This window comes from Perognathus longimembris, chromosome 4 (genome assembly GCF_023159225.1).
Source record: "Perognathus longimembris pacificus isolate PPM17 chromosome 4, ASM2315922v1, whole genome shotgun sequence".
Lineage (NCBI taxonomy): Eukaryota > Metazoa > Chordata > Mammalia > Rodentia > Heteromyidae > Perognathus > Perognathus longimembris.
Window position 1 is genome coordinate 24,265,642 of NC_063164.1, and position 13,498 is coordinate 24,279,139.

The 13,498-nt window shown below is 42.0% G+C and overlaps 1 protein-coding gene across 1 annotated transcript in view; it reads left to right on the top strand.

Moving 5' to 3' along the window:
* Klf7 (Kruppel like factor 7) overlaps window positions 1–12,822 on the top strand; it is an 86,512-nt gene extending 73,690 nt beyond the window's left edge. Inside the window, exons 4-5 of the mRNA XM_048344878.1 lie at window positions 5,468–5,591; window positions 12,757–12,822. Of these exons, the coding sequence (XP_048200835.1) occupies window positions 5,468–5,591; window positions 12,757–12,808 (176 nt within the window). The 3' untranslated portion in view covers window positions 12,809–12,822. The remainder of the gene's footprint in view (window positions 1–5,467; window positions 5,592–12,756) is intronic.
* Window positions 12,823–13,498: the final 676 nt, after the last annotated feature.

Below are 13,498 nucleotides of genomic sequence, written 5' to 3' on the forward strand. Positions count from 1 at the left end.
ACTTACTTTTTTATTTAATCTTCATCTTTCTTCAGGGTGTTGGAAATGTTTTTGGCAGTCTAGTAGCGCCTTCAGGTATCTTTTTCAGAGTAATGTTTTTAAATGCACAAAACCTAAGGAATGTCAAGAAAACCCACTCTATTGACATATAATGTAGCAAGATTCCCCGAAAGGGAGGCATATGTTATGATTTACATTCTCAAAGGATTCTCTGCCTGCTGTGGGGAGAATAGATTGTGGGCAAAGAATAGAGATGCCAACACGGCTGAGGTGGTGTTCTAAGCGAAGTTGTTTCCATTTATCTTCTAGGGCACTGACCTCTAAGCGCAATTGTCTGAAAGTGTTTTAGTGCAAGAGGAAAAGTGAATGCCCCTTCTATTTCTATTTAGACTCTTTTTGAATGCAAGAAGAAAAATGTTTAATTTCTATTTATATTTGATTTGCCCTCATTCTTCTTAACTGCTCTATCGGGTGTAGGTTTCACAATATCCTAATATGCTAGGACCTTATCCATTTGTATAACTCATGAATATGTACATACATTGGAGGCACTGGCTCAAAATGTATTTATGCCATGGTTATTTGATCAATGGAATTTCCGCATCATGATTTCAGGAGAATGACCCTGTAAGAATATAAAGAAAAAGCCCACTGCTTTAGACTACACTTCATTTCATATCCATTTTGTGGAGGCACTGAGTTATTGCCGTGACTCAACCTTGCTAAATGTCAGCGGTGTTCCTCAAGTACCCCTACTTCTCCTTAAGACCCCATCTGGCTATAAAGCTATTTCTACCCAATTAGACTTAGTGTCACCTCTGAGGTAGCATGTTTCCCCAGGGAAACAAGTTGTCTAAGGTTATTATTGCCAGGTGGGAAAAGTGGTTCTTGATATTTCCCCTAAAATGCAGAGGGATCTGAAAAAAATTCGTTCTAGCAGTGCAAGCCAGGCACAATGCTGTGTGGTCTTGTCCATCCTTATTTGATGCACCTTCAGTTATTCTAGGGATCCAGCCAGATGCCATAATGCCTCCATATGCCTGCCTCAAATAGAGCTGTGCTGGACATTTCACTCATCCTTGGTGGGCAGGGAGTAGAATGGCGCGATCATCCTGGGTGTGCCACTGCATACCCAAGAGGAGGGAAGGGAGTATGAAGAAGGTAGAGGGGGATGAGGAACTCATTTTGTGAAAATAGACTCCAGTTCCAGCCCAGCTACCACCTACACTTCTCCCCCTCCCCCTCCTCTGCTTCTCCTTTCCTCCTCTCTGTCTCTGTCTTTGTCTCTATCTCTGTCTCTGTCTCTGTCTCTGTCTCTCTCACACACACACACGCACGCATGTGCGCGTACTCGTGTTTATATTCGTACACAGAAACAGAAAGATGTTTCTTCCTTTTCTTTTATCCATAAAATAATTCTGATATAGAGAGAGTTACCCATAGTTCTTAGGAAGTGAGTAAAACTACTTTCAGGTAGACTGTTAAGATGAAAATCTAGTCACCTGTTGGTAGAAGCACATCATTCCCTTGGGACAAGCCTGGGTACTGTAGTCTAGAATGAAGCCATCTTGGGCATGTTGAAAATACTAACAAGAAGAATTCACCTCCCTGCCTTCTGGGTAGAAATTGGCTTTGGGAATTGAGTGCAAGCCTGGATCTTTGGCAGTGTAGGCCTAGGCCCTCCTCCTAGGCCTTCAATCTGAGGGCATGCTCCAAATTCTGTGGATTTTTCCCCCCTGGCTCCTCTGATCTTCGAGAGCTCTGCTCTTTTGTTTGCTTGATTATTTTAAATTTCTTATTAGTGTGCATTTGCTGAAATGGTAACTTGAAGGTAAACTGATTAGAGGGAAACATAGTATGATGAGTTCTTATAACTTGGCTAAAATATCAGGGCAAAAAGAGACCTGACCTCTGAGTACCATGTGATTATGTGCCTGAGGGATAAGATTCTGAGCCACATCTAGCGACCTATGGTTTCTCTCTAGTCAGTAACAATGGGGACAGTCCCCACAAGGGCACTGAAATCATATCTGGGTAGGATAGTTGGGGTGGGCCAGGGGTTAATTAAGCATTTCCACATTCTGGTAAGTAATATTATGTGTCAAGAACACCTAGTTAAAAAATACAACAAAAGGAAAAGTAAATAGTTTGAAATGAGAAAAAAAAGGAAAAGCTCAGAGATAGCCACGTTGATCTCCTTCCTGTGCCCTTCCCAATGGGGCTGCCCATGATGGAAGGATACCTGGGCTATTGCTGTAGAACGTCATGGGATTTCCTGAATGCTTTGTTGCATTTAGTGTATGGTTTGGTCTCTTAAGTACCAGGAAAGTCCAGTCTTAGTTACTCTGAAGGTGTGTTTTTAAGAGTTTGACTTTGTCAAATTTTATTTATTTATTTATTTATTTTTGGTTCATCAGGGGGCTTGAACTCTGGGCCTGGGCACTGTCTTTGAACTCTCCAGCTCAAGACTAGTGGTCTACCCTTTGAACCACAGCACCACTTCTGGTTTTCTGGTGTTTTTTTTTTTTTTTTTTTTTTTTTTTTTTGCCAGTCCTGGGCCTTAGACTCAGGGCCTGAGCACTGTCCCTGGCTTCTCTTTACTCAAGGCTAGCACTCTGCCACTTGAGCCACAGCGCCACTTCTGGCCATTCTCTGTATATGTGGTGTTGAGGAATCGAACCCAGGGCTTATGTATACGAGTCAAACACTCTTGCCACTAGGCCATATTCTCAGCCTTTTCTGGTGGTTAATTGGAGATAAGTCTTTCACAGAGGGTCCTGCCCAGGCTGGCTTTGAACCGTGATCCTCAGATCTCAGCCTCCTGAGTAGCTAGGATTACAGGTGCGAGCCACCAGCACCCAGCTAACTTTGTCAAATTTCTGAAAATGTATCTCTCCTTGTTTATTTACTTACTGTTTCAGATTTTCATTTGGAAGAACAGAGGAACCCTGTGGGTGATCGGTGGCATTAAATAATGATGCCGGCAGTGTCTCTGGGGTCTTTTACTTCCTTTTAGCATCCCATTCATTCTGATGTGAAAACCACTCTTTTTCAGATTTCATTCTCATATCAGTATATCAAGAAAATATTTAAAGGTTAAAAAAGTTCATTGTTTCTAGATATTAGAGCTGACTAGAGTGACTCCAGGCTTGGAGTCTCCGATCTGTGGAAGTATTCATTGACAGCTAAAGACGCCTTTCTCCTGAGTAGCCTCTACAAACGATGAGGATGTGAGGAGCAGATTGGGATTCATTGAGTATCTCTTGGGTTCCAGGCTCAAGAAACATGTCTTATGCATGAAAGCTTATTTCAGAATCACAATACATGCAGTTTTATTAATTATGCCTGCTCCCATTTAACAGATGAAGATGCTGAGGTCTCCCATCTATCATGAATTCAGCAAGGTTCCGACTGTATTGATTCCTAAGTTTGTGAAACACCTACCCTCCGCAGCTTTTCTTTAACAGGTGTATCTCTTCTAAGGTTTTGGTTTTAAGGAGCCAAAGGTGAACTTTTAACATTGCTCAGTGTTGCATTTTTTCCCCTGCCTTCCTAAAATGAATGGATTTCCTCCTGGGCTTCCAGCCCTCCCTTGTGTCCCTCTTGGTTCCCTTTAAAAGAAATTCCTGTGTGTCTCATTCCTCTTCTTTATCGGCCTTATAGAGCTGAGGCTCACTAGGGCATCGATTTAATGAAATAAAAATTTCAAGCATGTTTGGTTTGATTCTAGGCGATACAAATAGAGGATTGTGAATGCTTTGTAGTCAAGTTTAAAGGGAAGGGAAAGGTGGAAAGAAAAAGTAGGTCAAGTACAGTAACTGGGTGATGTCTTCTTAAGGGCCGCCTAGTAAAGATTTAGCTATTGAAAAATGGAAAAAATAATGGCACATCCATAGTATTTTTGTACCTCTGTATTCTGAAATTTCGAGTTATCTCCTTTTTTTTGTCAGTGGTATGAATCTTCTATGTGCCAGCCACTGTTCTACTCAATCATATAATTTACATGTATGTTGATTTGGCCTTCCCAAATATTTTGAGGTAGATATAGTTGCTGTCTCTGAGAAGACAAGCAGAGAAGTTCATTGAATTGCCCAAAGTGAGCCAACCTTCCCCAAAGGTAAACATTAGAGGCTAAAAGTAGGAGCTAGGCCTAGGAAGATTGGTTGTAGATCTCTTGACCACTGTTCTGACCTACTTGTAAGTGGCAGGGGCTTAATTTCATGACTTCCTTGAGTTTTACAGGTTCTTTTTCTTAATTAGAACCAGCTCACCTTGCAGTTGGAAGGGTAAATATTTGTCATGTTTGGTGATAGACTTGAAGTTTTTGTTCTGTGTTCTGCTTTAAAAAAAATCTGAGCTGAGTACTGATGGCTTATACCTGTAGTCCCAACTAACTATTCAGGTGGCAAGATCTGAGGATCATGATTCAAAGCCAGGCCTGACAGTAAAGCCTGTGACACTCTCATATCCAATTAACCACCAAAAAGCTGGAAGAATAGTTGTCATTCAATTAGTAGAGCACCAGCTTTGAGGGGGAAAAAAGCTAAGGAACAGCACCCAAGTCCTGAATTCAAGCCTCAGTAAACACACACACACACACACACACACACACACACACACACACACACACACACAGAGTCTAAGGCAATGCCATGAACTTTCTGCACATTATCTTATATAGACCTCATATGTATTTACCTTATGAAAAGGTCACTTGAGCACAGTACTCAAATTTCATGCTTCTAAACAGCTTTCCTGTGGCTGAATGTTGCTCTACAAACTGACTTCTAAAATATCTTGTTATAAAGAATATTGTTCCCTAATATGAAGTGCTCTAGTCACTTCCTAACTAGGACTTTTGTGAAGTTTTCATCTCTCCATAAATTCCAAGAATTGGGCAAGTGACTTTTATTTTACTCTCAAACTGTAGACTTGCCTGCCCATCCACTCTGATTTACTGGAAGGAATAGTGGTTTTGAGCTATTTCTCTTGTCAGTCAGCTACCTGGCTAAAGTTTGTGGTAGAAGGGGAGGGGAGAGAGGAGACTAAAAAGCCTGAAATGGTAAATTACTGTAGGTTCTGGAGAAAAATAGAATTAGAAGCACTTGTGGTTCAGATGAAAATAGCACATTTCCTTTATGCTTGGACAGTGGGGGGTCAAAGTGCTCTGGGGAATAGAAAATAAATAAAAATTGATCCCTCACCAGTCAAAGGAAATGCTCTGACTCTGGGAACTGAAATGACAGCTCCACATTTGAAGATCTTGTGAAACAACATTTGAAGGTTAAAACAAAACAAAATAGAAGTATTAAAAACAAGCAAAGAAGTGTCATACCCTGTTAGGAAATCTAGTCTTTCCAGAATAATTGAAGCAGCCCTTTTTTTCAAGGCTGAAGAACCAGGCAACAGAACCTGATTTGAGGTGAGCTGTGTGTTGCTGACCTTGGTTCTACCATCTCTCCTGCAGGTGAGAAGCCTTATAAGTGCTCATGGGAAGGCTGTGAGTGGCGTTTTGCACGGAGTGATGAGCTCACGAGGCACTACAGGAAACACACAGGTGCAAAGCCCTTTAAATGCAACCACTGCGACAGGTAAGGGGTGCTAAAGGAGAGGGAGGGGAAAGTGGGTTGGAGGATGGCCTGCTTTGTGCATGTGCTCATAGATTTGTCCCAAGCCTGTCTCACAGATACTTGGTCCTGGGAATGCTTTTTTACCTCTCCACTAAGAAAACCAGTGACAAAGCATGCCTTCTTGCATGTAGTCAAGAGGAATGAATTCAGTTTTACAAGTATTTACTGAGCAGTTCCCTTGAGTTTGTCACTGGATATCAAGACATTGTTCCTACCCATGGAGAGATGATACAGTAAATAATTGTAGTATAAGAGGAAAAGTAGTCTGGTAGATAATGCTCACCTGTAGCTGCCTCTTCCCATTATTAACATCAACACTGCTTTCTCTGAACTTTCATGATATGAAAAATGTAATGCTTACTTAAAGGATGCAAAGTTAGTCTAGCAAATGAGTTGGCTAATGAAACTTCCTTTGGAGGCCGAGGACATTCTTTCCTCCATACAGGTAGGCACAGGGGTACAAAAGATGGCAACACTTTGAGAACAAACCTATGTTGTAATTCAGTTTCAAACTTTCAGCATTTGATATGGAAGGAGGATCACGTAGCAACAGATACTACCCAAGTAATCGAATCTGACAACCCTGGCATTATCAACCAATAAACCCCAAAATGGAGACTCTGCAGGCCAAGGTGAAGGCAGGATTAGGTTTAGACATAATCAAATAATGGGCTTGCATCTGAGCGTGTTATCCTTCTAATCCTATTTCTGTGTTTAAAAGGAAGCTTAAGAAAATTAACCGTCTTTTTAATGCAATACTAAAGGTCTCCGTTATGATGAGAAAAATGCTTCTAATACGATAAAAGCCCCTGAAAGCCTCAGGGTTCCCCCGGTATGGGCAGCAGCTTTCAGGGTGGCAGGAGGGGGTGAGCAGGATGTCCACAGGGGCCTGGCTGTCCTTGGAAGGAAATACGATCACTTGTGCATCCTGCCTCCCCCATTCCTCTGCCCTGTGCCTCCTGCTGACCAGCCCTTCCTCTGTAGTTCCCTTGTTTGGAAAGCAGGCCAGGGATGTCCCAGTCTCATGGTTGGCCAAGTTGGCTCCATGCTGCTTTAAGATGCTTATAAAGAAGCAATTATGTTTTTCCTCCTTTTTTTCTTCTTCCTGAAGAAGCTATTTTCCTCTTATCTTCACCCTCTAAGAACTAAATAAGGACTCTGTGCCTCCTGGAGCCCAAAGATAACCTCCCACCCAGGGCTGAGGAAGTACGCTTCATGCTGCTATTGTCTCCCACTGCCTTGGAACTCAATTCTGCTATCCAGCAGAACAACTGTTGTTTCTACTTCCATCCGGATCCCTAGAAAGCCTCCTGAGCATACAGGACTGGACAGCTGGTCTTAAACTCCTATCTTAAGTGTCCCTGGTACACTCTTCACTTTCCCTGGCCCTGGTTAAAAAACCTATGGGTGATGACTCTGTTCACTCTCTGTGAGGTAGGGCATTCCATGGCATCCACTGAGATGAAGGTAAATACTTTGTGAGCTTTCGAGGCATGATTATGTCATGGCATGATGTCACAGCAATAGACATGAACATGAGCTGCCCATCTCTGAAGGACGGTGAGGCTGCATTGGGGGAAAAAATGTAAAACAGTTTTCTTTGGATGTGGACAGCATGCATGTAGGAGGAAATTGCCAGACTTAGTATACCTCTCTTCAAATCAACTGACTGAGGAATTTACAGCTTCCCAGCTTTTCATATATGAGCCTTTAGTCTTTCCACAGATGTGACTTATGTAGAGAAATACCCCAGCCCACTAAGATAATGTAGTGAAGGAGCTATCAGTAATGGGTAATTTGGTTAGTGTTTTGTTTTGTGTTCTTTATCAAAATACACCATGATTTCTGGAGCTAGAATTTGCTGTTCAGATGTTGGGACATGGGGCAGGGACGGGTGGGGGGCCAGGCAAGGGGTAAACCAGAATCTTGTAGCATAGTCCAGTAGTACATTTTTTGCCATGTCAGAGGTGAGAGTTAGACTGTCACTAGTGTCTCATAGCAGGCAGAATCTTGCATTTCAACTGCAGTGAATGCGCTAAGAATAGATGGTTCTGGGAGATGTTTGGGGGAATTGGAGTGGCCCCAAAGCAGAAGAAAGGAAGACCTGTATTGAATGAGGTGCTGGCATTCCTTAGGAGACTTTCACCTTTGGAAACAGAGAGCATCCACAGCAGAATACTGCAACTGAATACAATACTGCTTGCCTCTTAGAGTTTGAACAACTAGTCTTATGTAGAAGCTAAATGAGCTATGATCTTCCTGTCCTTAAGTATATGCCAAGTCTATAAGGTAGTTTAGTGTTTGTTTATTTGCTTAGCTAGCTAGTGTTTCACCTTGTTAAACGTTACATATACACATTTCTTAAATGTACTTCTGGTTTTGTCTGAAAAACTCAGTTCTAGCCACAGTGGGCTCACATTCCCCATGTCTGTCACTGTCTGCAACTGCATAGCCATCACTGTCCGTGTGTGATGGTCATGAGATGATTATTTTTCCACTTTCCCACCATTCCCTACTGCCTCCTCAACCTGGTAGTAAACATGTATTGCCAGGTATTATCCTAATTTATTTGTTATTTGCTCTAACAAAAAGAGCAGTATTTCCTTGTGTAAATGTTTCATCAGGAGTGGAAAGAGATGACTTGATCATGTTGTGTGTTGGTGGTCACTTGACTTAGTAAACTTATAAGCTTTATCTTCCCAGCCCCTGAAGACACTGAGTTATGTCCAGGTTGTACAGAGAGCAACTAGTTAGACGACTGTATGGTTTCTTTACCATCCGATTGAGCTATCCAGTTCACGGAATGACCAGTCATTTCAAACCTCATCGAACCTGAGGCTGCAAATGGTGGTAAACAGCACTCTGCTGCCATTAGATATAATGTGCAGAACACATTCTTTTCATTCAGCACAGTTCAGTCTAGGGGGACTGCCACTTGGGTAATACATCCAGAATCTTGGAGTTTGGGAGAAGGAGGGACAGTTGGATTTTCATGACAGTGCATTTACATATAGTAAGAACTACCTGCCAGAATCTTAGCCCTTTATCCCCTAGAGGATTGCTGCTAGCTTACTCTCTACATGTCTGTCGGTGTGCCTTATTCATGAGCAAGAGAAATGACTGTGGGCTTTGACTGGTCCTCTGGAATGTACACGTTTCAGCCATTAAGGACCTTCTTGTTTAAGGTCATCTGGCTGTAACGAAGTTATAAACACCCCCTAGAGTGTATTACCCTTAAAATTATTTGATTCTGCATTTCTACATGTAGAGTTTATTTACTACCTTTTATGGTTCCTATGTGGAACTCAATAAGAATAAATTAATAAATATAAATTAATCATGACTAAGGATATCACTGGTATAGTGAAGTAAATTAAAATCTCAACACGGAGGAACCTTGTCTTACCCTGAGCATCATGTATTTCCTAAAATTTGAACAAATGATGACTCTAATTTGATTCAGTAGAGGTGCAATTATATTTCACACTGTTTTAAAGATTTGAGATGTTTTTCCATTTTTCCCCTGAAAGGTAAATAGAAGCTTGAATGTATAATACTAGATACTCAACAATTGGTAAAAGCAGAGTAAAAGTTGAACACATAAATGACTGAATAGATCTTTTGTGTAAAATTGTCTATCAAGAGTGTTATTTTATTTCCTGAAAGTTCCAACCATGTAGAAAAGAAAGCAAAGGAATTCAACTCAATGCCAGGGTTCCCTTCTCACTAGCGCAAATCCCTTTTTCCATTGGACAGGCAGGATACCTGGTTTCTGTCCTGTTGTCTCCTCAATCCTGCCTGACCACTGACCCTCTAGTGTTCCAGTTGCAGCTGTAACAAGTGCCCCCAGATTAGCATCGTGTTTATGTACTTCACAAATGTATTGTTTTACCATTTTGTAGGATTCAAAGTCCAGCATGCCTCCAATGCTCTTATTGGGCTAAAGTCAAGGTCTTGGTATGGTTGACTTCTTTTCTGGAGAGTCTAAAGGAGGAATCTTTTTTCTTGGCTTTTCCAACTCTAAGGAGCTGCCCACATTCACTGCTCATGGCCCACTCCTCCATCATCACAGCTGCTCAGTACTTCTCCAGCCACCATCTCTTTGATGATCTTTCAATTCTCATTTCCATTTTTAAGGACCCTTCTGATGATGGTAGGCCCACCCAGATAATTCAGGATAACCTCCCTTCATCTGATTAGTAAATCAATTCCATCCACAATCCCTTCTTTGCAACATAGTCACATATAGGCACAGGTTCTGGGGATTGTGGGGGGATTTTTGGGGGGAGGGCATTTTATTTTGCCTATGACAAACTCCTTAAATGTGTAAACTCAGCTCTGTATGCCACAGGTTAACAGGCATATATGGCTGAGAACAGAGGTTCTAGAGTCAGGCTACCTAGGTTGAAATGATTTGGCCATGTTGTGATGAACATCTAATCTAGTACTTGGAATAAGAATGTTATATTTTTTTGTGTATGAGTTTGACAACTTTAAAAAATAAATAGCAGCCAGGTGCCAGTGGCTCAAACCTGTAACCCTAGCTTCTCAGAAGGCTAAGATATAAGGATTGTAGTTCGAAGTTGGCACAAGTAGGAAAGTCTGTGAGACTCTTGTCTCCAATTAACCAACAAATACCTGGAAGAGGACCTGTGGTTCAAGTGGCATCCTTGAGTGAAAGCTAAAGGAGAGCCTTGAGTTTAAGCCCTAGTACCATAAACACCCCCACCCAACACACAAACAAAACAAAGAAATACAAAGATAACTTCTCAACTGGGATCTAAATTTTCTTTTTCTAGATTGTTGGGATTATAAGGGAAGGAAGGCTGGTTGCTGGTGGCCTACAATCCTAGCTACACAGGAAACTGAGATCTGAGGATCATGGTTTGAAGCCAGCCCAGGCAGAAAAGTCTGTGAGATTCTTATCTCTAATAAACTACTCAGAAAAAGCCAGAAGTGGCACTGTGGCTCAAGTGGTACAGTGCTAGCCTTTGATTAGGGAGGGTATCCAGGCCCTGAGTTCAAGCCTTAGGAATGGCAAAAAAATAAACAAATAAAAGGGAAGGAAGAGAAGAAAGTAGGAGAGAAGGGGTAGGAAGAGGAGGAGGGTTAGAGAACAGGCAGTAGTAGTTAACACTCCACCATACCCCAAAACAGGAATGCATTGTACAAGTTAAGTGCCAAATTTCCCACAGGCTTCATAACCTTTTCTGTGCACCAAGGAAACTTGGCACTGTTTATACTAAATCAGATCTCCTTTAGAACTGACTATAAGATTTAATTCATATAGCTTGTTCATAACAGATTTGGACCTAAAATAAGTAGGTATAATTGAAATTGTTACTAAAATTTAATGTGTTGTTGAATTGGGTTGTTTTTCACTGTAATTTTTCCATCTTTGCATGTTTCTTTTCATGGTACTTCTGTCCTGTTTAGCTTCATTTCCTTGGGGTTCTACCCTGCACATGTACCTATTTAAGGAATGGACACAAACAGAGGGTGTGGAGAGTATTGGGGTCAGAGGACAGGGTGGATTGGGTTTTGTTTGTTTTAAGAATGAATACACACAGGAAAATCCTGCTCTGAACAGGAAACTCCACTAACCTGAGCAGAGCAGCCTGCTAACATGCTAGCCAGAGTATTGGATGGCGGGATGTCTCAGGTTCAGGGGAGCCTGGGAACATTGGCGTAGGTCAGGAAATGGCCAGTTTTCAGGAGAGGGATGGAGAGAGACAACACAGAGCCAGAGCCAAGCATGACTGTTGTTGTACGTGCTCATTTACTGGGATTCTAGCCAGAACCTTAGCTTGTCGGCTGTTAGGACAAGGAAACACCCACACTATTAGTTGTAAGGTGCAGAATCCTGACTCAGGTTGGTGTTAACATCATAGAGAATTTATTTACTCAGGTAACTAGCAAGAAGAGAAAATTTGATTTATCTCTAGAGTTGGCTGGCTCCAAATTGCCAGATGTTGTCATCAGGACTCTTTCTTGTTCTTTCTATGCTCTGATTCCCTTTTGCCTGTTGGCTTTATCTCCAGGAGGCTCCTTCCCACAGTGACAATATGGATACCATTAGCTTCAGGCTTATACCTTGGTCTTTGAGCAGTCTAAGTGAAAAAAGAAGAACATTTCTCTTCCAATAATTCCAGCAGCAGTTGGGCCTCCTCCATTGTCCTTTATAGGTCATTTAACTGTGTCTTAGCATGTCACTATGGCCATAGAAGGCCATCCTTGATATTCCTGAGAACACAGAACACTTGCTACCCAATAGTGTCTGGTCACAGATGAAAAAGGCAGGAAGACAACCACTATTTTGGTACTGAGGAAGTCATTCAATTAAGAACCTTAGGTACCAAGTCACTGTCTACTCCAAAAGAGTAGGCTCAGATTTGCCTGGGTTTCAGCCCTAGCTAGCTCCTAGCCACTCCCTAACTATGTAGTCATAGCTCAGCTTCACACACACACATACACACACACACACACACACACACACACACACACACACACGGTGAGAATACACACTAGGGAGGGCTGATGATGTCACTGGGATGATAATAGAGAGAACACCTCCTTCTAGCATAGTACCTACATCTTCTGCCTTCTTTTCCTTGATTTGAATATGGAGCACATGGGCTTGTAGCCTTCACATGAACTATTCTTGGTCTCTCGTTGTGAAGCTCAGGTCTGAAATTTGGGTGGTGCAACATCAGTGATGATGAAAGAGGCTATTTTTTTTTCTTTTTGTATTTGCAGTATGTGAGTGTGACACTTTTTTTTTAAAGCACTTTCATATTTGTTTATTTTTTGTTTCATACAATTACAGCCATCATAGCTAGCCTCTTTCCATGTGAGGCAGTATTCCAAGTACTTGCAGCCTTATTTAATCCTCACTATTTGACTGATGAGGAATTAAGGAACCATGTGGTTCTTGAAAGTGCTGGGATTTGAACTCAAGCAGTCTGACCCCTTAGCTGACTTCCCTAGCTCACTCCCTCATTTCTCAATTCACATGGACTGACTCTCTTAAGGTTGATTATTTATCTCTCCCTAAGGTTGTTAGAACTAGTGTTCTTTCCTTGGACCACTCTGATATGCTGTTGTTGTTGTTGTTTATATATTCTAGGTGTTTTTCCAGGTCTGACCATCTTGCCCTCCATATGAAGCGACATATCTAAAAACAAAAACAAAAACAAAAACCTAAAGGCCAGAGTTGTCATGGCGTCGGCCAACGTCCGAAGGATATGCCGTGAGGCAGAGGGCTGGACTTCAGGCGGGGGATCCACTGCCTCGCAGAAGAAAGTTCTCACTTAAAACCTCTGTGTACACACACATGCACACACACACCCATCCACACACCCTGCCACACACAGACGCACACACGCACCCACTGTCGTGCACTCAACTCTATTTAAACTATATACGTCTATTCCTTATGCCTTGCCCTAGCCAGATGGTAGAAGAGGAAGAGGAAGGAAGCCTGGTGAACTCAGCAAGGCAGACTGGCTGCTTACTTCAGCTCTCTTGGAATTACTTCCTGCTGTTGCCAATGGAAATCAAAGCAAATGGATGTGACGTCTCCGCAGGTGGACGGCAATCTGAGGGGCTTATTTTGCTTCTCGGTGCAACTTAATAGGAGAATCCAACGTCTTACAATTGCATATGTGTAGCACTAATGTTTCTTTTTAAATAGTTGGGGGAAAAATGACCTAGAAAACCAAATTGCAGTTTGGTAGCCAAAATTAACTCTTGGTTTATTTGTCCTTTGTGTGTGAAAAGTCCTGCTATTCCGTGCGTCAGACTTTCTCGCAGAACTGTTGCTTGGTTTGGTTCTTCTTGGAACCATTGAGATCTTTCGAGTTGGTACC